Source organism: Poecilia reticulata, chromosome 12, assembly GCF_904066995.2.
Source record: "Poecilia reticulata chromosome 12, P_reticulata-male-v2, whole genome shotgun sequence".
Classification (NCBI taxonomy): domain Eukaryota; kingdom Metazoa; phylum Chordata; class Actinopteri; order Cyprinodontiformes; family Poeciliidae; genus Poecilia; species Poecilia reticulata.
In genome coordinates this window covers 5,681,456-5,706,830 of record NC_088841.1, presented here as the reverse complement: position 1 = coordinate 5,706,830, position 25,375 = coordinate 5,681,456, and the positions used below count along the sequence as shown (strand labels likewise).

The following is a 25,375-nucleotide window of genomic DNA, read 5'->3' as shown; positions in this document are numbered from 1 at the left end:
AGCTTTAATATTTTTAAATGTGGCCTTTAGCAATAAGAAATGGAAAAGAACAAATCTGCTAATTGCTGAGCTCGTTTAGTATATCTCGTCGCTCTCAGCAACATAATTTGATGTGTTGCTTTGCATTAGGTACAAGAGTGGGCGCCGTCTCTGGGGAAAGCCAAGAAACCCAAATCTGATGACAGGTTCTACTCAGACGATGAGGAGGAGAAGGAGAAGGAAGGATCTGGAAGTGGTAGTGAAGACAGCAGCAGCAGCAGCAGTGGCAGCAGCAGCAGCAGTAGTAGCAGTGAAGGTATGTTTGTGTTTTAGAGTTTAAAAGTTACACTGGGTTTCAGAAACTGATAGAAATGCTTTTTTATTCCTTTAGATTTTGACAGAAATCGATTTTATTTTACTTACATTAGAAAATATTTGGAACACGAATTAAATAGGTTGGCTGATTTCAGATGACGATCAAAACCAATTAAATTAAACGTACAAACTACACCAAAATAAGGTTTATTAGAGTAAAAATAACTATATTGAACCACAGTTACTGTGTTGTTCTTTAGAGTCAAGCAGTGAGAGCGAAGAGGAGAGCAGCGAAGACTCGGAGAAGACCTCCAGCGATTCCGGGAAGAGTTCGAGCGGATCTGAAGCGAGCTCCAGCGAGTCTGAATCCAAACAAAAGAAGAAACGAACTAAGAAGGCGATGCCGAGGAAAAGCAAGCAAACTGCTGCGTACAGGTGAGGGGAAATCCTCCAGGTTTCACAAATCGCTAACTACGCTGTGTAGAGTCAGTCAGTAATAAAGCAACTTTTCCACATTTGACTTGTCTAAATTTGTGTGATGAATTTCTAACACAATATAGACTTGAGGAAAATTAGCAGAATGTACCAATTTTTTTATCCGTTTAATTAATCATCAAAATAATCGATAACTAAATTAATTGTTAGTTACAGCTCTTCCCATAGTTGTTAAATCCAGTGGAGTAACGCTTTAGTTACGCATCGAAAGCTGTGAATCGATGCTAGCTTTAGCGTCATTAGCTTTTGAAGGAAGCAAAGTTTTCCCCATTTGGATAATTTGTCTCCCAAATAAAATCTACACCTCCCCCCCCACCTCCCCACCCCCCTACCCCCTTCATAGAGGTGACATTAACATCCATCCAGGAAACTTATTCCAACCACCAAAGTTGAATAAACTCTGTTTAAAAGCAGAATAAACTCTAAATCCATGCAAATTTAATGTACTGTAGCTTCTGTCCTTTCTTTACCACACAAACCCTCTCTCTCTCTCTCCCTTTGTCCCTCTCTCTCGGGTCGGTCGGTCTGCAGGAGTGTCGCTGGCGTGAGTTCCATTAACAAGCTAATCAAGGAGAATTTTCCTCCAGTAGCGTAACCCACATTTACATGGCTAATGGATAATGACTTTTGATTGGTCATTTAGCAGCCTGGTGTTACCAATAAACGAGATTTGAGTCATTACTACAGAATATGCTCACGCACTCTCCCTTACACAACTGGCAAATTTAGTTTCTTACGCAGCGCACTTCATTTACTCACGGACACACAAAATCACCAAACGTACCTGATTTTTTTTTCTTTCTTTCTTTCTTTTCTTTTTTCTTTTTTTTTTTTTTTGCTGTGTGACAGGCCGCCGGCTGACCCTGTTCTCTCCATTAGAGAGTATAATTAGAGCAACTCACCCCAGTGCTCAAACACACCAGAACGCGCGCACACACGCGTACAGTCGGTAATTAGAGCCGCTCACCCCAGTGCTTCCACAACAAACACAGCATAATGCCCTCATTATGGCCCAGTCATTTCAGGCAGGGCCTAATCAGTCCCACAGTGATTTATATCACTTTTTCCTGTTCGCAGCAAATGAAATCTGTAGGCCAAATTAATACTGGCTTTTCATCATCGCCCAAGTTAAAAAGCTAGTTACCGTCACAATTCCCCTCATTAATTTAACGGCTGAAAATCCCAGGCAGGCGGAGTAAACACTCATTATTGGAACAAATTGAAGAGGGACAGAGCAAGTGAAAGAGAGGGGAGAAAGATGGAGAAAATCTTTCTTGACTGAGCGCCGTATTGAATTCACTTTGCAAACAAAAACAGATTGATCGTCGTTTTGATCGGGTGCACTGAAAGCTTTCAGACGCCTTAAAGTTTGTTTTGCTTTCACTTCTCAACGCATCCCCTCTCCCCCCCCCAAGTGTTTTTGTTACAGCTGAATGTGTTTATTGTGACGCAAAGTTATTTTACTTATAAATTAAATTATTAGGGATTAACCACTTTTTTCCACTTCCGATAACAATATCAGATAATTGGCATCGGCCGATTCGATCCGATACAGAAAAACAGTGCTGAATTGACTTGGAACAATTTTTTTTACACAGACATGAATGTACTGAATTACACACTTATTTGATGACACGTATGCCAATAGCTTCACAAGCTTGGTCAAACATGTTAAAACAACACAATTTTAATTTGTTCAGTCAGTCCAATTAGGAGTAGAGCAGCCAACGTAGAATTAATAATAAAGAAACTGACTAAAGCAAAAGGTTGACTGTCTTGGTCAAACGTAAAAATAAACTGCAGCAAACCTGTCAAATTATTCAGAAAGTGCAATTAGAAATTCTATATACAATGTAAAATAATGGTTTTGGTGAAACTTCCTTGTATGTTTGAGACATTTTGTTTTTCTTTTGCCTGATTGTTTTAGTGACTCGGATGAAAACGGAAACGGTCCTGTGGGCAAAACCAGCAGCTCATCCGCTGAAAGCTCCTCCGACTCGGAGTCTGACTCCGACTCCGACTCTCCAGCTCTGCAGAAGAAGACTGTTGCAAAGACTAAACCGAAGGTGATGTCACGCTTCAGCATCATTATAGCTTCGCACAGCTGAGCAGAGGTACTTGCTCAGTACCTCAAAGTCCTGACTTTGCAACTCAGAGTTAGGACAACTTTGAGTTACAGTGCAAATCCATCCTTTCGCTTATTGAAGTGTTTAGTCCACTTCTGCCATAAGTCAATAAAACAATCATTACAGTCAATCAAGTGCTACAAATTTTCACATTTCCACTCTCATAAAACGGTAACGCATATATTACATGAAAATGGTCTGAAAACAACAATATTGTCGTTTATCCCATAATTACAGCGACTATTTATTGTCCAGCAAAACGTACAGTGACAGCATTTGGTCTCATCTGATCCCCACTATCATACAGAGATCTCTCTCTGCATTCTGGACGGTTTACTGCCAGTAAAACGTTGAGCTTTAGAGCTTATTAAAGAGATAAAAGAAAACCTGAATGTACGCCTACAGAATGTTGGTTTTACTGGATTAACGTTGCTGAGGGCTGCTGATAAAAAGCTACAGTGGAACATTCACTTTCATGTTGTACCATTCATCTGTGTGGTACGAGTCGCAGCCCAATTGATGGGATATAATGGGGTTGAAATTGTAAACAGGAGAACAGCCCTCTTCTTTTCGGCTCCCACTGAGTATTAACATGATATTCTCCCAGCTGTGTGTGCTGAAAGCTTCAAAATCCTGATTTACTCTCTGGGATATCATTTGGCTCCATGGCATCTCCTTTATTTTGTTTTTCTCTTCCCCCCCTTTTAAGTCCCCCCCCCCCCCAGTTTTCCAGTTCTCACAATCTTTTTCTTACCTGTTACGCTCATCACATTATCTTTCTCTCACCCTTTTGCCGTTCGGCGCTATGAAATTCTCATTTCATTCACTTTGTCATTTGGTTATGGCCTATGAATTATGCATCTTTTTCCCTCAGCCATTTATTTTTTCTGCACGGCTCTTTCAGACCGCTTTTCCAGTAACAGGGTTTCCGTCTCTATTACCCCCACCAAGCTTCGATCACAGAAAATCTGATAAGATACGGCCACCTGGAACTTTACGGTTTGTTTTTTTTTTTCTTTACTCCTGTTTGCCTCTCACTCCTTTGTCCTGTTTGTTTGCTGCTTATCTAGCCTGGAGTTGGCAGAGTGGGATTTTATGGTTCTTTATGCGATGTGATAAACTCAGCTTGGTTAGGTGGGTATGGAGAAAGGGTGATAAAAACATGCTCAAATGTTTAAATCAGATTTTTATTGCAGGTCTGTGAGATTGAAGCATGTGTGCTTTTCTCCACCAGACTCTGTATAGCACAAGTTGCATAGAAATGTAAACCAATTGATTTGGGGAGGAATGTGTAACATCTTCAAGGTCTCGTTATTGAAATTGAAATGTTTCTCTCTCTTTAGGTGGAATTGCCACAATGCTGCAGTTCATCTTCTTGTTTTTTTATTTTTACACTCATTGGGAATTTGCTGTGCTTGCTTTTTAGGTGGAGGTAAAGTCCAAGAAGGAAGTCTCTCTATTGGATCTAGATGACTGTAAGTTCATTTCTAAGACTGTTTCCCTATGGCAGCAGGCTGTAAACTATAGTGAGACCCCCAGTACAGCCAGTATCGCCTGCGAACTTGAGACTACCTCCAAAATTGCCCAGAGCTGCCTGTTTTAATAATCTACATACCAAATATACACTGTGTGTATATATATATATATATATATATATATATATATATATATATATATATATACTACTGCAGAAGCTAATGCTCCCACTGACCTCAGAAGTCTGAACTCGGAGCGGTGAATAACATCAAGCCCAAGTTAACAGCATTCCAGTTAACTTAGTCAGAGAAGTCAGGATTCCTATATCGTGACGCCCAAGTAGCCATTGTACTCTGTGCCTCTGACGAACATCGTCGTTGGCTGTACCTTCCACAACAACACATTTCATTTGTTCAGTATAGCTGAAGGCGCTTACATGCATCATTGGTTTCAGACACACTCTTACAAGTATGCCTTGTAAAATAAACATGTTTTCACCACAGTTTACTATTGTTGATATGAGGAGCAGCCATATTGAATCTTGAAGTTGTCTTTTTGAAAGATTCTCAGAATATTTTTTAAGCGGAAGTCCAACTTTGGGAGTCGTGGAGCGTTCCAGTCCATTTTTGCCAACTTGGAAGTCAAAATTTCCGAGTTCCAACTACAAATGCAACGCAGCATAAAATATAGAGTCTCCCTTATTGTTGTTCCAATGGAAAATAAATGCAGGTCATGGATTGCCTGTTTTTCTAATACAAGCCAATAGCGAGTCAAGTGCCCAGTCAATTCCAGCTTCACAAGTTGCATTTTCTTCCAAATGTTTTAGATACATTTTCAATGAATAACTTGCGAGTCACATTCCACAGAAAAATAATCAAATGTGGAAAGTTTTCCGTTTTCAGATTTGTGTTCGGGGTAGGAGGTGATAAACTCTGTTGAATAAACTCTGTTTAAAAGCAGAATAAACTCTAAATCCATGCAAATTTAATGTACTGTAGCTTCTGTCCTTTCTTTACCACACAAACCCTCTCTCTCTCTCTCCCTTTGTCCCTCTCTCTCGGGTCGGTCGGTCTGCAGGAGTGTCGCTGGCGTGAGTTCCATTAACAAGCTAATCAAGGAGAATTTTCCTCCAGTAGCGTAACCCACATTTACATGGCTAATGGATAATGACTTTTGATTGGTCATTTAGCAGCCTGGTGTTACCAATAAACGAGATTTGAGTCATTACTACAGAATATGCTCACGCACTCTCCCTTACACAACTGGCAAATTTAGTTTCTTACGCAGCGCACTTCATTTACTCACGGACACACAAAATCACCAAACGTACCTGATTTTTTTTTCTTTCTTTCTTTCTTTTCTTTTTTCTTTTTTTTTTTTTTTGCTGTGTGACAGGCCGCCGGCTGACCCTGTTCTCTCCATTAGAGAGTATAATTAGAGCAACTCACCCCAGTGCTCAAACACACCAGAACGCGCGCACACACGCGTACAGTCGGTAATTAGAGCCGCTCACCCCAGTGCTTCCACAACAAACACAGCATAATGCCCTCATTATGGCCCAGTCATTTCAGGCAGGGCCTAATCAGTCCCACAGTGATTTATATCACTTTTTCCTGTTCGCAGCAAATGAAATCTGTAGGCCAAATTAATACTGGCTTTTCATCATCGCCCAAGTTAAAAAGCTAGTTACCGTCACAATTCCCCTCATTAATTTAACGGCTGAAAATCCCAGGCAGGCGGAGTAAACACTCATTATTGGAACAAATTGAAGAGGGACAGAGCAAGTGAAAGAGAGGGGAGAAAGATGGAGAAAATCTTTCTTGACTGAGCGCCGTATTGAATTCACTTTGCAAACAAAAACAGATTGATCGTCGTTTTGATCGGGTGCACTGAAAGCTTTCAGACGCCTTAAAGTTTGTTTTGCTTTCACTTCTCAACGCATCCCCTCTCCCCCCCCCAAGTGTTTTTGTTACAGCTGAATGTGTTTATTGTGACGCAAAGTTATTTTACTTATAAATTAAATTATTAGGGATTAACCACTTTTTTCCACTTCCGATAACAATATCAGATAATTGGCATCGGCCGATTCGATCCGATACAGAAAAACAGTGCTGAATTGACTTGGAACAATTTTTTTTACACAGACATGAATGTACTGAATTACACACTTATTTGATGACACGTATGCCAATAGCTTCACAAGCTTGGTCAAACATGTTAAAACAACACAATTTTAATTTGTTCAGTCAGTCCAATTAGGAGTAGAGCAGCCAACGTAGAATTAATAATAAAGAAACTGACTAAAGCAAAAGGTTGACTGTCTTGGTCAAACGTAAAAATAAACTGCAGCAAACCTGTCAAATTATTCAGAAAGTGCAATTAGAAATTCTATATACAATGTAAAATAATGGTTTTGGTGAAACTTCCTTGTATGTTTGAGACATTTTGTTTTTCTTTTGCCTGATTGTTTTAGTGACTCGGATGAAAACGGAAACGGTCCTGTGGGCAAAACCAGCAGCTCATCCGCTGAAAGCTCCTCCGACTCGGAGTCTGACTCCGACTCCGACTCTCCAGCTCTGCAGAAGAAGACTGTTGCAAAGACTAAACCGAAGGTGATGTCACGCTTCAGCATCATTATAGCTTCGCACAGCTGAGCAGAGGTACTTGCTCAGTACCTCAAAGTCCTGACTTTGCAACTCAGAGTTAGGACAACTTTGAGTTACAGTGCAAATCCATCCTTTCGCTTATTGAAGTGTTTAGTCCACTTCTGCCATAAGTCAATAAAACAATCATTACAGTCAATCAAGTGCTACAAATTTTCACATTTCCACTCTCATAAAACGGTAACGCATATATTACATGAAAATGGTCTGAAAACAACAATATTGTCGTTTATCCCATAATTACAGCGACTATTTATTGTCCAGCAAAACGTACAGTGACAGCATTTGGTCTCATCTGATCCCCACTATCATACAGAGATCTCTCTCTGCATTCTGGACGGTTTACTGCCAGTAAAACGTTGAGCTTTAGAGCTTATTAAAGAGATAAAAGAAAACCTGAATGTACGCCTACAGAATGTTGGTTTTACTGGATTAACGTTGCTGAGGGCTGCTGATAAAAAGCTACAGTGGAACATTCACTTTCATGTTGTACCATTCATCTGTGTGGTACGAGTCGCAGCCCAATTGATGGGATATAATGGGGTTGAAATTGTAAACAGGAGAACAGCCCTCTTCTTTTCGGCTCCCACTGAGTATTAACATGATATTCTCCCAGCTGTGTGTGCTGAAAGCTTCAAAATCCTGATTTACTCTCTGGGATATCATTTGGCTCCATGGCATCTCCTTTATTTTGTTTTTCTCTTCCACCCCTTTTAAGTCCCCCCCCCCCCCCAGTTTTCCAGTTCTCACAATCTTTTTCTTACCTGTTACGCTCATCACATTATCTTTCTCTCACCCTTTTGCCGTTCGGCGCTATGAAATTCTCATTTCATTCACTTTGTCATTTGGTTATGGCCTATGAATTATGCATCTTTTTCCCTCAGCCATTTATTTTTTCCTGCACGGCTCTTTCAGACCGCTTTTCCAGTAACAGGGTTTCCGTCTCTATTACCCCCACCAAGCTTCGATCACAGAAAATCTGATAAGATACGGCCACCTGGAACTTTACGGTTTGTTTTTTTTTTTCTTTACTCCTGTTTGCCTCTCACTCCTTTGTCCTGTTTGTTTGCTGCTTATCTAGCCTGGAGTTGGCAGAGTGGGATTTTATGGTTCTTTATGCGATGTGATAAACTCAGCTTGGTTAGGTGGGTATGGAGAAAGGGTGATAAAAACATGCTCAAATGTTTAAATCAGATTTTTATTGCAGGTCTGTGAGATTGAAGCATGTGTGCTTTTCTCCACCAGACTCTGTATAGCACAAGTTGCATAGAAATGTAAACCAATTGATTTGGGGAGGAATGTGTAACATCTTCAAGGTCTCGTTATTGAAATTGAAATGTTTCTCTCTCTTTAGGTGGAATTGCCACAATGCTGCAGTTCATCTTCTTGTTTTTTTTTATTTTTACACTCATTGGGAATTTGCTGTGCTTGCTTTTTAGGTGGAGGTAAAGTCCAAGAAGGAAGTCTCTCTATTGGATCTAGATGACTGTAAGTTCATTTCTAAGACTGTTTCCCTATGGCAGCAGGCTGTAAACTATAGTGAGACCCCCAGTACAGCCAGTATCGCCTGCGAACTTGAGACTACCTCCAAAATTGCCCAGAGCTGCCTGTTTTAATAATCTACATACCAAATATACACTGTGTGTATATATATATATATATATATATATATATATATATATATATATATATATACTACTGCAGAAGCTAATGCTCCCACTGACCTCAGAAGTCTGAACTCGGAGCGGTGAATAACATCAAGCCCAAGTTAACAGCATTCCAGTTAACTTAGTCAGAGAAGTCAGGATTCCTATATCGTGACGCCCAAGTAGCCATTGTACTCTGTGCCTCTGACGAACATCGTCGTTGGCTGTACCTTCCACAACAACACATTTCATTTGTTCAGTATAGCTGAAGGCGCTTACATGCATCATTGGTTTCAGACACACTCTTACAAGTATGACTTGTAAAAATAAACATGTTTTCACCACAGTTTACTATTGTTGATATGAGGAGCAGCCATATTGAATCTTGAAGTTGTCTTTTTGAAAGATTCTCAGAATATTTTTTAAGCGGAAGTCCAACTTTGGGAGTCGTGGAGCGTTCCAGTCCATTTTTGCCAACTTGGAAGTCAAAATTTCCGAGTTCCAACTACAAATGCAACGCAGCATAAAATATAGAGTCTCCCTTATTGTTGTTCCAATGGAAAATAAATGCAGGTCATGGATTGCCTGTTTTTCTAATACAAGCCAATAGCGAGTCAAGTGCCCAGTCAATTCCAGCTTCACAAGTTGCATTTTCTTCCAAATGTTTTAGATACATTTTCAATGAATAACTTGCGAGTCACATTCCACAGAAAAATAATCAAATGTGGAAAGTTTTCCGTTTTCAGATTTGTGTTCTGCATTGTGATGGACCGAGCAGTAAAGGAACAGCCAGGCACCAGTTTTAAGTCAAAAATAATTGTTTTTTATTTAACCCAAACAACACTTGGGTAAATAATAGAAAAAATGACAAAAATTGGGCCCATAAAAGAGGTCAAAGTAACAGACATCAACTCATAATAACTCAAACAAACAGACCTCACTAACACAGACAAAAGGGGAAACTTAAATACTGGCTGATCAGGCCACATACAACACACTAAGGGGAAAATACACAAAACCTAACTGAAACTAACAGAAAAATCCCATTCCCCCCCCTCTGGATGATGAGTAGTGGTATGAACCAATTTGCAGTCTCAGCTGGCTTGCTCCACCCCATCTCCACCTCTCTGCTCTCCTAAAGGATTGGAGCAGCCAGCCCTGAGGAAACTCAAAAACCAAACAAAGGTTAAATCAAGCATAACACAACAATGTAGACTAAAATGTGCGCACTTATTCCAGAATACAATGCCATGTGTTGCCTTCTAAACAAAAACCAGTTATTCTGTAAATTGAACCCTAGACTTAAAGAAACCCAAATATAAGTGAGGTGAACCCATTTGTAGTGAGAGTGAATGTGAACCTGTTGCGTGTGGTGAAAGTGAATGTTACCACATTTGTGTGGCTGTCACTGCAGCCATCACACACTCCCCCTCTTCAGATCTCTCGCTGGGACAGCGAGAGAGGCAGTCTGCGATGCAGTTGTCCTTGCCCGGGATATGGTGGATGGTGAATCGAAATGGTTGGATGGCAAGGTACCATCGCGTAATCCTTCCATTAGTATCTTTCATCTTCTCTATCCATTGGAGAGCTTTATGGTCGGTTTCTAAGGTAAACTCTCTGCCAAGAAGGTAGTACTTGAAGGAATCCAGGGCCCATTTAATGGCCAGTGCCTCTTTCTCAATGGTTGAGTATCGTACTTCCCTGGGAAACAGCTTGCGGCTAATAAAAGCCACTGGATGGCGCTCTCCAGGGGGTCCCTGCAACAGAACAGCTCCCAAACCTCTCTCAGAGGCATCAGTCTGTAGAATAAAAGATCTCTCAAAATCAGGGCTGTGCAGGACTGGACTCTTACTAAGAGATTGCCGTAGGTCTTGAAAAGCGGTTTTGGCCTCCTCTGTCCAGATGATCTTGATGGGGCTTCGGGAACCAGTGAGGTCCGTTAATAGCGCGGCCCTGGCCGAGAAATGAGGGATAAAACGATGATAGAACCCTGCCATACCCAGAAAGGATCTTAACTGTTTTCTGGTCTCAGGCAGAGGGCAGGCCTCTATAGCGGTAATTTTATTTATTTGAGGCTTTATCACTCCATTTCCTATAACAAACCCCAGGTACTCAGTTTCAGTTTTGGCAATCACACACTTGGCTGGATTAATAGTCAACCCTGCAGACTGGAGGCGCTCCAACACCTTCTCCAGACATTTCAGGTGATCTTCCCAGGTAGAACTGAAAATGACTATGTCATCAAGGTAGGCTGCAGCAAAATCAGACATGTCAGACAGTACCTGATCCATCAGTCTCTGGAATGTTGCCGGGGCACCATGTAGTCCAAAGGGCATGACTTTAAACTGGAACAGGCCCCACGGTGTCCGGAAAGCAGTAAGCTCTTTTGACCGTGCCGTCAGAGGTACCTGCCAATAACCCTTGCAGAGATCTATGGTTGTTAAATATCTGGCCTTCCCAATCCGCTCCACCATGTCATCAATGCGGGGAGCTGGATATGAATCAAACTGTGTTATTCCATTCAAATACCTGAAATCAATGCAGAAACGTATGCTGCCATCCTTCTTTGGCACCAAAACCACTGGATGGCACCACTCGCTTCTTGATGGTTCAATGATTCCGAGTGACAGCATCAGATCGACTTCCTCTTTCAGTGAAACCAACAGACGCTCAGGTATTCTGTAACTCAACCTTCTCACAGACGCTCCATCTTTTAATACTATGTCATGCTGGACAAGGTCTGTTTTACCAGGATTTCCCTGAAACATATTTGAGTTGCACAGATTTCTCACCTGAGCCTGCCTTTCTTCCGAGAGGTGGTCCAGAACCAGTAATTGAGGTGAGGGCTTTGGCAGGTACTGGTTATCCTCTTCCTCCTCCTCTGTCACATCTTGAATAAGAAAAACATCTGCCTTTGGCCTCTCCACCCATTCTTTAAGCAGGTTGACATGGAGCACTCTGGTGGAACGGGGCTGATCTGGAATGGCAATCTTGTAGGTTGTTTGCCCCAGTTTGCTCTGGATTTCATACGGACCTTGCCATTTCGCCAACAGTTTACTGTCAGCACTGGGAAGGAGCACCAGCACTTTCTGGCCAGGACTGAAAGACCTCTGGCGCGCCGACTGGTCATACCAGTTTTTCTGATGTTTCTGTGCTTCTTCCTTATGAGCTTGGGCCAACGCCATCATCTTTTCCAGTCGTTCCCGCATCTGAACAACATAAGAGACAACATTTACAGCTTGAGATCTTTCTTTGTCACCCTCCCACGTCTCCCTTAACAGAGATAGGGGACCCCGGACCTCATAGCCATACAGCAATTCAAAGGGTGAAAAACCAGTAGAGGCCTGCGGCACTTCTCTATATGCAAAGAGAAGGTAAGGTAGCCACTGGTCCCAGTCTGTACCGGTTTCATCGACAAACTTGCGCAACATTTGCTTCAAGGTCTGATTGAAGCGCTCTGTCAGGCCATCTGTCTGAGGATGGTATGGAGTGGTCTTCAGGCTCTTAATTCCAAGGAGTTGGTACACCTGCTTCAACAAAGTGGACAGAAAATTAGTTCCACAGTCAGTGAGAATTTCAGTTGGAAACCCAACTCGTGAGAAGAGCTGTATGAGACAGAAGGCAACTGCTTTAGCTTTTATTGATTTCAAAGGAAAAACCTCTGGATACTTTGTAGCATAATCCAGGATCACCAACATGTAACGATTACCTGATTTACTTCTTTCTAGGGGACCAACGATGTCCATTCCCAGCCGTTCAAACGGGGTGTTGATGATTGGTAAAGACTGGAGAGGAGCTCTGGGGGGAATTCTTAGGGAAGACTTTTGGCACTGAGGGCAGCTTTTGCAGAACAGAGCCACATCAGATCGTATTCCAGGCCAATCAAAATATTTTCTGATGCGGGCCATTGTCTTGTGCTGTCCAAGATGACCAGCCCATGGAATGGAATGTCCTAAAGACAGCACTACCTTCTGGACTGGTTCAGGAACCACCAACTGCACTGCTGACCCCTGCTGACGATATAGGATGCCATCGTTCAGAAAAAATTCCCCCAGGCCGTTCAAACCTCGTTCAGGACGTGTATTTCCCTCTGCTTTCTGAAATAAAGATGTCAGAGCTGGATCCCTGTGCTGCATTTCTCTGATGTCCGTGGGGATTTTAAACCCCAAAGGTAACTCAGGCTCAGAGCTAAAAGGTGATTTAACAACAGTGTGTTGAAATTTCTCTTGCCGTCGCTGTCTGCGGGACTTGCGAGACTTCCCGGGTGTGGTCTCCAGGTCCGCATCATAAAAAGGCAAGGCGCAGAGTGGTTGTATAAACTCCTCTCTCCTTTTAGCTCCAAATCTGGTTAATGCAACATTGCACATATTGCTGGAATTCAATAAATCACATAACACAGGCAGATCTTGACCCAGTACTGCAGGAAATGGCAGATTCTCAGCCACACCAATATTTAGAAGATAAAGTTGGTCTTGTACTTTAATATACAAGTCTGCTGTTTGATATGACAACTCATCCCCATGAATGCAGCGGACAGGAATTGTTTCCACATTAACTTTATTTGCTGGAACAAAGTCTCTGTGCACCAGGGTTTGGGTACTTCCTGAGTCAATGAGTGCCTTTAATTGTTTACCCTCAACTTCAATTGAGGTCGTCCTTAAACCAAACGCCACTTTAGAGTCCACACTTTGTCTGGGCACAAAACACATTTGTGTTATCTTTGTGGAGTTCTTCGGGCACATTGGTTTTGTGTGTCCTTCCATCCCACACAGATAACAAATCACCGTCTTGGCTGGGACTCTTAATGGTTCATTCAATGACTGGACCTTTAGAGGTTTACTCACCCCTGTCTTTTGGTAATAGGGAACAGGTCTTGCAACCTCCCTCATTTTCCATGCTTTTTGACTCCAGGGTTGTCCTTTTTTTCGTGCTGCCACAAACACGTCAGCCAGCTGTGCAGCCTCTGCAGCCGACTTTGGGTTATGTTCTTTAATCCATATCTGCAACTCAGGAGACAGCATTCTTAAGTATTGTTCCAAAATGATTATTTCACCGACCTCATGCACAGTTTTTTGTCTTGGCATCACCCACTTTCCATATAACTCCTTCAATCTTGCATACAATTCTTTTGGATTCTCCTCAGGTTTTACTTCCAATGATCGAAATCTCAATCTGTATGTTTCAGGATTAATGTCGTACTTTTGAAGCACCGCTTCTTTAACTTTATCATACTCCAAAGAGTCATCCATATCCATGTGAACATACGCACCTCTTGCTTTGCCAGTGAGTAATGGAATCAGATAAAAAACCCAATCTGCTTTTTTCCACCGGCAAACTAGAGCCATGCGTTCAAATGTTGTTAGAAAATGTTCAATGTCATCCTCATCCATCAGTTTTTCAAGTCTCGGTTCATGAGAGTAAAACTGACCTGAGGGAGCATGCCTTTGCTCATTATTACAGCAGGTGGGCTCATCACCTTCATTTGATTCTACATCAGATTGTTGAGACTCATCCAATTGAAGCTCACGAGCAGGGTTGGTACGCGCTTGCACTTCCACCTGTAGCAGCTGAAATTGGTGTCGCAATGCTCTGAAGCACTGTTCCTGCCGATTAAACTCCTCCCTTCGTCTTGCTTCCTGGGCTTCCTGCTGGCCCATATGAGAACGAAGAATGGAAATCACTTCTGATATTGTGGGTTCCTTACCCTCATTACTATCCACCCCTCCAGAGGCTCCATTTTCCTCTCCAACTTGCTCCTCCATTCCGACAGGCTGGTTTTGAGGTTCTCCTTTTTGTCCTTTGGCACTCCTTCCTGCTCTTTGCATGGCTTGGTAAGGGGAGAGGGCTACAAAAAAAAAAAAAAAAATAACTGGTGCCTTTAACTGCAAGATCCCACTTCTGACACCACTGTGATGGACCGAGCAGTAAAGGAACAGCCAGGCACCAGTTTTAAGTCAAAAATAATTGTTTTTTATTTAACCCAAACAACACTTGGGTAAATAATAGAAAAAATGACAAAAATTGGGCCCATAAAAGAGGTCAAAGTAACAGACATCAACTCATAATAACTCAAACAAACAGACCTCACTAACACAGACAAAAGGGGAAACTTAAATACTGGCTGATCAGGCCACATACAACACACTAAGGGGAAAATACACAAAAACCTAACTGAAACTAACAGAAAAATCCCATTCCCCCCCTCTGGATGATGAGTAGTGGTATGAACCAATTTGCAGTCTCAGCTGGCTTGCTCCACCCCATCTCCACCTCTCTGCTCTCCTAAAGGATTGGAGCAGCCAGCCCTGAGGAAACTCAAAAACCAAACAAAGGTTAAATCAAGCATAACACAACAATGTAGACTAAAATGTGCGCACTTATTCCAGAATACAATGCCATGTGTTGCCTTCTAAACAAAAACCAGTTATTCTGTAAATTGAACCCTAGACTTAAAGAAACCCAAATATAAGTGAGGTGAACCCATTTGTAGTGAGAGTGAATGTGAACCTGTTGCGTGTGGTGAAAGTGAATGTTACCACATTTGTGTGGCTGTCACTGCAGCCATCACACACTCCCCCTCTTCAGATCTCTCGCTGGGACAGCGAGAGAGGCAGTCTGCGATGCAGTTGTCCTTGCCCGGGATATGGTGGATGGTGAATCGAAATGGTTGGATGGCAAGGTACCATCGCGTAATCCTTCCATTAGTATCTTTCATCTTCTCTATCCATTGGAGAGCTTTATGGTCGGTTTCCAAGGTAAACTCTCTGCCAAGAAGGTAGTACTTGAAGGAATCCAGGGCCCATTTAATGGCCAGTGCCTCTTTCTCAATGGTTGAGTATCGTACTTCCCTGGGAAACAGCTTGCGGCTAATAAAAGCCACTGGATGGCGCTCTCCAGGGGGTCCCTGCAACAGAACAGCTCCCAAACCTCTCTCAGAGGCATCAGTCTGTAGAATAAAAGATCTCTCAAAATCAGGGCTGTGCAGGACTGGACTCTTACTAAGAGATTGCCGTAGGTCTTGAAAAGCGGTTTTGGCCTCCTCTGTCCAGATGATCTTGATGGGGCTTCGGGAACCAGTGAGGTCCGTTAATAGCGCGGCCCTGGCCGAGAAATGAGGGATAAAACGATGATAGAACCCTGCCATACCCAGAAAGGATCTTAACTGTTTTCTGGTCTCAGGCAGAGGGCAGGCCTCTATAGCGGTAATTTTATTTATTTGAGGCTTTATCACTCCATTTCCTATAACAAACCCCAGGTACTCAGTTTCAGTTTTGGCAATCACACACTTGGCTGGATTAATAGTCAACCCTGCAGACTGGAGGCGCTCCAACACCTTCTCCAGACATTTCAGGTGATCTTCCCAGGTAGAACTGAAAATGACTATGTCATCAAGGTAGGCTGCAGCAAAATCAGACATGTCAGACAGTACCTGATCCATCAGTCTCTGGAATGTTGCCGGGGCACCATGTAGTCCAAAGGGCATGACTTTAAACTGGAACAGGCCCCACGGTGTCCGGAAAGCAGTAAGCTCTTTTGACCGTGCCGTCAGAGGTACCTGCCAATAACCCTTGCAGAGATCTATGGTTGTTAAATATCTGGCCTTCCCAATCCGCTCCACCATGTCATCAATGCGGGGAGCTGGATATGAATCAAACTGTGTTATTCCATTCAAATACCTGAAATCAATGCAGAAACGTATGCTGCCATCCTTCTTTGGCACCAAAACCACTGGATGGCACCACTCGCTTCTTGATGGTTCAATGATTCCGAGTGACAGCATCAGATCGACTTCCTCTTTCAGTGAAACCAACAGACGCTCAGGTATTCTGTAACTCAACCTTCTCACAGACGCTCCATCTTTTAATACTATGTCATGCTGGACAAGGTCTGTTTTACCAGGATTTCCCTGAAACATATTTGAGTTGCACAGATTTCTCACCTGAGCCTGCCTTTCTTCCGAGAGGTGGTCCAGAACCAGTAATTGAGGTGAGGGCTTTGGCAGGTACTGGTTATCCTCTTCCTCCTCCTCTGTCACATCTTGAATAAGAAAAACATCTGCCTTTGGCCTCTCCACCCATTCTTTAAGCAGGTTGACATGGAGCACTCTGGTGGAACGGGGCTGATCTGGAATGGCAATCTTGTAGGTTGTTTGCCCCAGTTTGCTCTGGATTTCATACGGACCTTGCCATTTCGCCAACAGTTTACTGTCAGCACTGGGAAGGAGCACCAGCACTTTCTGGCCAGGACTGAAAGACCTCTGGCGCGCCGACTGGTCATACCAGTTTTTCTGATGTTTCTGTGCTTCTTCCTTATGAGCTTGGGCCAACGCCATCATCTTTTCCAGTCGTTCCCGCATCTGAACAACATAAGAGACAACATTTACAGCTTGAGATCTTTCTTTGTCACCCTCCCACGTCTCCCTTAACAGAGATAGGGGACCCCGGACCTCATAGCCATACAGCAATTCAAAGGGTGAAAAACCAGTAGAGGCCTGCGGCACTTCTCTATATGCAAAGAGAAGGTAAGGTAGCCACTGGTCCCAGTCTGTACCGGTTTCATCGACAAACTTGCGCAACATTTGCTTCAAGGTCTGATTGAAGCGCTCTGTCAGGCCATCTGTCTGAGGATGGTATGGAGTGGTCTTCAGGCTCTTAATTCCAAGGAGTTGGTACACCTGCTTCAACAAAGTGGACAGAAAATTAGTTCCACAGTCAGTGAGAATTTCAGTTGGAAACCCAACTCGTGAGAAGAGCTGTATGAGACAGAAGGCAACTGCTTTAGCTTTTATTGATTTCAAAGGAAAAACCTCTGGATACTTTGTAGCATAATCCAGGATCACCAACATGTAACGATTACCTGATTTACTTCTTTCTAGGGGACCAACGATGTCCATTCCCAGCCGTTCAAACGGGGTGTTGATGATTGGTAAAGACTGGAGAGGAGCTCTGGGGGGAATTCTTAGGGAAGACTTTTGGCACTGAGGGCAGCTTTTGCAGAACAGAGCCACATCAGATCGTATTCCAGGCCAATCAAAATATTTCTGATGCGGGCCATTGTCTTGTGCTGTCCAAGATGACCAGCCCATGGAATGGAATGTCCTAAAGACAGCACTACCTTCTGGACTGGTTCAGGAACCACCAACTGCACTGCTGACCCCTGCTGACGATATAGGATGCCATCGTTCAGAAAAAATTCCCCCAGGCCGTTCAAACCTCGTTCAGGACGTGTATTTCCCTCTGCTTTCTGAAATAAAGATGTCAGAGCTGGATCCCTGTGCTGCATTTCTCTGATGTCCGTGGGGATTTTAAACCCCAAAGGTAACTCAGGCTCAGAGCTAAAAGGTGATTTAACAACAGTGTGTTGAAATTTCTCTTGCCGTCGCTGTCTGCGGGACTTGCGAGACTTCCCGGGTGTGGTCTCCAGGTCCGCATCATAAAAAGGCAAGGCGCAGAGTGGTTGTATAAACTCCTCTCTCCTTTTAGCTCCAAATCTGGTTAATGCAACATTGCACATATTGCTGGAATTCAATAAATCACATAACACAGGCAGATCTTGACCCAGTACTGCAGGAAATGGCAGATTCTCAGCCACACCAATATTTAGAAGATAAAGTTGGTCTTGTACTTTAATATACAAGTCTGCTGTTTGATATGACAACTCATCCCCATGAATGCAGCGGACAGGAATTGTTTCCACATTAACTTTATTTGCTGGAACAAAGTCTCTGTGCACCAGGGTTTGGGTACTTCCTGAGTCAATGAGTGCCTTTAATTGTTTACCCTCAACTTCAATTGAGGTCGTCCTTAAACCAAACGCCACTTTAGAGTCCACACTTTGTCTGGGCACAAAACACATTTGTGTTATCTTTGTGGAGTTCTTCGGGCACATTGGTTTTGTGTGTCCTTCCATCCCACACAGATAACAAATCACCGTCTTGGCTGGGACTCTTAATGGTTCATTCAATGACTGGACCTTTAGAGGTTTACTCACCCCTGTCTTTTGGTAATAGGGAACAGGTCTTGCAACCTCCCTCATTTTCCATGCTTTTTGACTCCAGGGTTGTCCTTTTTTTCGTGCTGCCACAAACACGTCAGCCAGCTGTGCAGCCTCTGCAGCCGACTTTGGGTTATGTTCTTTAATCCATATCTGCAACTCAGGAGACAGCATTCTTAAGTATTGTTCCAAAATGATTATTTCACCGACCTCATGCACAGTTTTTTGTCTTGGCATCACCCACTTTCCATATAACTCCTTCAATCTTGCATACAATTCTTTTGGATTCTCCTCAGGTTTTACTTCCAATGATCGAAATCTCAATCTGTATGTTTCAGGATTAATGTCGTACTTTTGAAGCACCGCTTCTTTAACTTTATCATACTCCAAAGAGTCATCCATATCCATGTGAACATACGCACCTCTTGCTTTGCCAGTGAGTAATGGAATCAGATAAAAAACCCAATCTGCTTTTTTCCACCGGCAAACTAGAGCCATGCGTTCAAATGTTGTTAGAAAATGTTCAATGTCATCCTCATCCATCAGTTTTTCAAGTCTCGGTTCATGAGAGTAAAACTGACCTGAGGAGCATGCCTTTGCTCATTATTACAGCAGGTGGGCTCATCACCTTCATTTGATTCTACATCAGATTGTTGAGACTCATCCAATTGAAGCTCACGAGCAGGGTTGGTACGCGCTTGCACTTCCACCTGTAGCAGCTGAAATTGGTGTCGCAATGCTCTGAAGCACTGTTCCTGCCGATTAAACTCCTCCCTTCGTCTTGCTTCCTGGGCTTCCTGCTGGCCCATATGAGAACGAAGAATGGAAATCACTTCTGATATTGTGGGTTCCTTACCCTCATTACTATCCACCCCTCCAGAGGCTCCATTTTCCTCTCCAACTTGCTCCTCCATTCCGACAGGCTGGTTTTGAGGTTCTCCTTTTTGTCCTTTGGCACTCCTTCCTGCTCTTTGCATGGCTTGGTAAGGGGAGAGGGCTACAAAAAAAAAAAAAAAATAACTGGTGCCTTTAACTGCAAGATCCCACTTCTGACACCACTGTGATGGACCGAGCAGTAAAGGAACAGCCAGGCACCAGTTTTAAGTCAAAAATAATTGTTTTTTATTTAACCCAAACAACACTTGGGTAAATAATAGAAAAAATGACAAAAATTGGGCCCATAAAAGAGGTCAAAGTAACAGACATCAACTCATAATAACTCAAACAAACAGACCTCACTAACACAGACAAAAGGGGAAACTTAAATACTGGCTGATCAGGCCACATACAACACACTAAGGGGAAAATACACAAAACCTAACTGAAACTAACAGAAAAATCCCATTCCCCCCCCTCTGGATGATGAGTAGTGGTATGAACCAATTTGCAGTCTCAGCTGGCTTGCTCCACCCCATCTCCACCTCTCTGCTCTCCTAAAGGATTGGAGCAGCCAGCCCTGAGGAAACTCAAAAACCAAACAAAGGTTAAATCAAGCATAACACAACAATGTAGACTAAAATGTGCGCACTTATTCCAGAATACAATGCCATGTGTTGCCTTCTAAACAAAAACCAGTTATTCTGTAAATTGAACCCTAGACTTAAAGAAACCCAAATATAAGTGAGGTGAACCCATTTGTAGTGAGAGTGAATGTGAACCTGTTGCGTGTGGTGAAAGTGAATGTTACCACATTTGTGTGGCTGTCACTGCAGCCATCACACACTCCCCCTCTTCAGATCTCTCGCTGGACAGCGAGAGAGGCAGTCTGCGATGCAGTTGTCCTTGCCCGGGATATGGTGGATGGTGAATCGAAATGGTTGGATGGCAAGGTACCATCGCGTAATCCTTCCATTAGTATCTTTCATCTTCTCTATCCATTGGAGAGCTTTATGGTCGGTTTCCAAGGTAAACTCTCTGCCAAGAAGGTAGTACTTGAAGGAATCCAGGGCCCATTTAATGGCCAGTGCCTCTTTCTCAATGGTTGAGTATCGTACTTCCCTGGGAAACAGCTTGCGGCTAATAAAAGCCACTGGATGGCGCTCTCCAGGGGTCCCTGCAACAGAACAGCTCCCAAACCTCTCTCAGAGGCATCAGTCTGTAGAATAAAAGATCTCTCAAAATCAGGGCTGTGCAGGACTGGACTCTTACTAAGAGATTGCCGTAGGTCTTGAAAAGCGGTTTTGGCCTCCTCTGTCCAGATGATCTTGATGGGGCTTCGGGAACCAGTGAGGTCCGTTAATAGCGCGGCCCTGGCCGAGAAATGAGGGATAAAACGATGATAGAACCCTGCCATACCCAGAAAGGATCTTAACTGTTTTCTGGTCTCAGGCAGAGGGCAGGCCTCTATAGCGGTAATTTTATTTATTTGAGGCTTTATCACTCCATTTCCTATAACAAACCCCAGGTACTCAGTTTCAGTTTTGGCAATCACACACTTGGCTGGATTAATAGTCAACCCTGCAGACTGGAGGCGCTCCAACACCTTCTCCAGACATTTCAGGTGATCTTCCCAGGTAGAACTGAAAATGACTATGTCATCAAGGTAGGCTGCAGCAAAATCAGACATGTCAGACAGTACCTGATCCATCAGTCTCTGGAATGTTGCCGGGGCACCATGTAGTCCAAAGGGCATGACTTTAAACTGGAACAGGCCCCACGGTGTCCGGAAAGCAGTAAGCTCTTTTGACCGTGCCGTCAGAGGTACCTGCCAATAACCCTTGCAGAGATCTATGGTTGTTAAATATCTGGCCTTCCCAATCCGCTCCACCATGTCATCAATGCGGGGAGCTGGATATGAATCAAACTGTGTTATTCCATTCAAATACCTGAAATCAATGCAGAAACGTATGCTGCCATCCTTCTTTGGCACCAAAACCACTGGATGGCACCACTCGCTTCTTGATGGTTCAATGATTCCGAGTGACAGCATCAGATCGACTTCCTCTTTCAGTGAAACCAACAGACGCTCAGGTATTCTGTAACTCAACCTTCTCACAGACGCTCCATCTTTTAATACTATGTCATGCTGGACAAGGTCTGTTTTACCAGGATTTCCCTGAAACATATTTGAGTTGCACAGATTTCTCACCTGAGCCTGCCTTTCTTCCGAGAGGTGGTCCAGAACCAGTAATTGAGGTGAGGGCTTTGGCAGGTACTGGTTATCCTCTTCCTCCTCCTCTGTCACATCTTGAATAAGAAAAACATCTGCCTTTGGCCTCTCCACCCATTCTTTAAGCAGGTTGACATGGAGCACTCTGGTGGAACGGGGCTGATCTGGAATGGCAATCTTGTAGGTTGTTTGCCCCAGTTTGCTCTGGATTTCATACGGACCTTGCCATTTCGCCAACAGTTTACTGTCAGCACTGGGAAGGAGCACCAGCACTTTCTGGCCAGGACTGAAAGACCTCTGGCGCGCCGACTGGTCATACCAGTTTTTCTGATGTTTCTGTGCTTCTTCCTTATGAGCTTGGGCCAACGCCATCATCTTTTCCAGTCGTTCCCGCATCTGAACAACATAAGAGACAACATTTACAGCTTGAGATCTTTCTTTGTCACCCTCCCACGTCTCCCTTAACAGAGATAGGGACCCCGGACCTCATAGCCATACAGCAATTCAAAGGGTGAAAAACCAGTAGAGGCCTGCGGCACTTCTCTATATGCAAAGAGAAGGTAAGGTAGCCACTGGTCCCAGTCTGTACCGGTTTCATCGACAAACTTGCGCAACATTTGCTTCAAGGTCTGATTGAAGCGCTCTGTCAGGCCATCTGTCTGAGGATGGTATGGAGTGGTCTTCAGGCTCTTAATTCCAAGGAGTTGGTACACCTGCTTCAACAAAGTGGACAGAAAATTAGTTCCACAGTCAGTGAGAATTTCAGTTGGAAACCCAACTCGTGAGAAGAGCTGTATGAGACAGAAGGCAACTGCTTTAGCTTTTATTGATTTCAAAGGAAAAACCTCTGGATACTTTGTAGCATAATCCAGGATCACCAACATGTAACGATTACCTGATTTACTTCTTTCTAGGGGACCAACGATGTCCATTCCCAGCCGTTCAAACGGGGTGTTGATGATTGGTAAAGACTGGAGAGGAGCTCTGGGGGAATTCTTAGGGAAGACTTTTGGCACTGAGGGCAGCTTTTGCAGAACAGAGCCACATCAGATCGTATTCCAGGCCAATCAAAATATTTTCTGATGCGGGCCATTGTCTTGTGTTGTCCAAGATGACCAGCCCATGGAATGGAATGTCCTAAAGACAGCACTACCTTCTGGACTGGTTCAGGAACCACCAACTGCACTGCTGACCCCTGCTGACGATATAGGATGCCATCGTTCAGAAAAAATTCCCCCAGGCCGTTCAAACCTCGTTCAGGACGTGTATTTCCCTCTGCTTTCTGAAATAAAGATGTCAGAGCTGGATCCCTGTGCTGCATTTCTCTGATGTCCGTGGGGATTTTAAACCCCAAAGGTAACTCAGGCTCAGAGCTAAAAGGTGATTTAACAACAGTGTGTTGAAATTTCTCTTGCCGTCGCTGTCTGCGGGACTTGCGAGACTTCCCGGGTGTGGTCTCCAGGTCCGCATCATAAAAAGGCAAGGCGCAGAGTGGTTGTATAAACTCCTCTCTCCTTTTAGCTCCAAATCTGGTTAATGCAACATTGCACATATTGCTGGAATTCAATAAATCACATAACACAGGCAGATCTTGACCCAGTACTGCAGGAAATGGCAGATTCTCAGCCACACCAATATTTAGAAGATAAAGTTGGTCTTGTACTTTAATATACAAGTCTGCTGTTTGATATGACAACTCATCCCCATGAATGCAGCGGACAGGAATTGTTTCCACATTAACTTTATTTGCTGGAACAAAGTCTCTGTGCACCAGGGTTTGGGTACTTCCTGAGTCAATGAGTGCCTTTAATTGTTTACCCTCAACTTCAATTGAGGTCGTCCTTAAACCAAACGCCACTTTAGAGTCCACACTTTGTCTGGGCACAAAACACATTTGTGTTATCTTTGTGGAGTTCTTCGGGCACATTGGTTTTGTGTGTCCTTCCATCCCACACAGATAACAAATCACCGTCTTGGCTGGGACTCTTAATGGTTCATTCAATGACTGGACCTTTAGAGGTTTACTCACCCCTGTCTTTTGGTAATAGGGAACAGGTCTTGCAACCTCCCTCATTTTCCATGCTTTTTGACTCCAGGGTTGTCCTTTTTTTCGTGCTGCCACAAACACGTCAGCCAGCTGTGCAGCCTCTGCAGCCGACTTTGGGTTATGTTCTTTAATCCATATCTGCAACTCAGGAGACAGCATTCTTAAGTATTGTTCCAAAATGATTATTTCACCGACCTCATGCACAGTTTTTTGTCTTGGCATCACCCACTTTCCATATAACTCCTTCAATCTTGCATACAATTCTTTTGGATTCTCCTCAGGTTTTACTTCCAATGATCGAAATCTCAATCTGTATGTTTCAGGATTAATGTCGTACTTTTGAAGCACCGCTTCTTTAACTTTATCATACTCCAAAGAGTCATCCATATCCATGTGAACATACGCACCTCTTGCTTTGCCAGTGAGTAATGGAATCAGATAAAAAACCCAATCTGCTTTTTTCCACCGGCAAACTAGAGCCATGCGTTCAAATGTTGTTAGAAAATGTTCAATGTCATCCTCATCCATCAGTTTTTCAAGTCTCGGTTCATGAGAGTAAAACTGACCTGAGGGAGCATGCCTTTGCTCATTATTACAGCAGGTGGGCTCATCACCTTCATTTGATTCTACATCAGATTGTTGAGACTCATCCAATTGAAGCTCACGAGCAGGGTTGGTACGCGCTTGCACTTCCACCTGTAGCAGCTGAAATTGGTGTCGCAATGCTCTGAAGCACTGTTCCTGCCGATTAAACTCCTCCCTTCGTCTTGCTTCCTGGGCTTCCTGCTGGCCCATATGAGAACGAAGAATGGAAATCACTTCTGATATTGTGGGTTCCTTACCCTCATTACTATCCACCCCTCCAGAGGCTCCATTTTCCTCTCCAACTTGCTCCTCCATTCCGACAGGCTGGTTTTGAGGTTCTCCTTTTTGTCCTTTGGCACTCCTTCCTGCTCTTTGCATGGCTTGGTAAGGGGAGAGGGCTACAAAAAAAAAATAACTGGTGCCTTTAACTGCAAGATCCCACTTCTGACACCACTGTGATGGACCGAGCAGTAAAGGAACAGCCAGGCACCAGTTTTAAGTCAAAAATAATTGTTTTTTATTTAACCCAAACAACACTTGGGTAAATAATAGAAAAAATGACAAAAATTGGGCCCATAAAAGAGGTCAAAGTAACAGACATCAACTCATAATAACTCAAACAAACAGACCTAACTAACACAGACAAAAGGGGAAACTTAAATACTGGCTGATCAGGCCACATACAACACACTAAGGGGAAAATACACAAAACCTAACTGAAACTAACAGAAAAATCCCATTCCCCCCCTCTGGATGATGAGTAGTGGTATGAACCAATTTGCAGTCTCAGCTGGCTTGCTCCACCCCATCTCCACCTCTCTGCTCTCCTAAAGGATTGGAGCAGCCAGCCCTGAGGAAACTCAAAAACCAAACAAAGGTTAAATCAAGCATAACACAACAATGTAGACTAAAATGTGCGCACTTATTCCAGAATACAATGC

The 25,375-nt window shown here is 43.4% G+C and overlaps 1 protein-coding gene across 1 annotated transcript in view; it reads left to right on the top strand.

Moving 5' to 3' along the window:
• Positions 1–25,375, top strand: part of ap3b1a (adaptor related protein complex 3 subunit beta 1a) — a 79,536-nt gene that overhangs the window by 23,182 nt on the left and 30,979 nt on the right. Inside the window, exons 18-23 of the mRNA XM_081613869.1 lie at positions 130–295; positions 555–729; positions 2,717–2,855; positions 4,342–4,511; positions 6,832–7,003; positions 8,494–8,542. Of these exons, the coding sequence (XP_081469995.1) occupies positions 130–295; positions 555–729; positions 2,717–2,855; positions 4,342–4,511; positions 6,832–7,003; positions 8,494–8,542 (871 nt within the window). The remainder of the gene's footprint in view (positions 1–129; positions 296–554; positions 730–2,716; positions 2,856–4,341; positions 4,512–6,831; positions 7,004–8,493; positions 8,543–25,375) is intronic.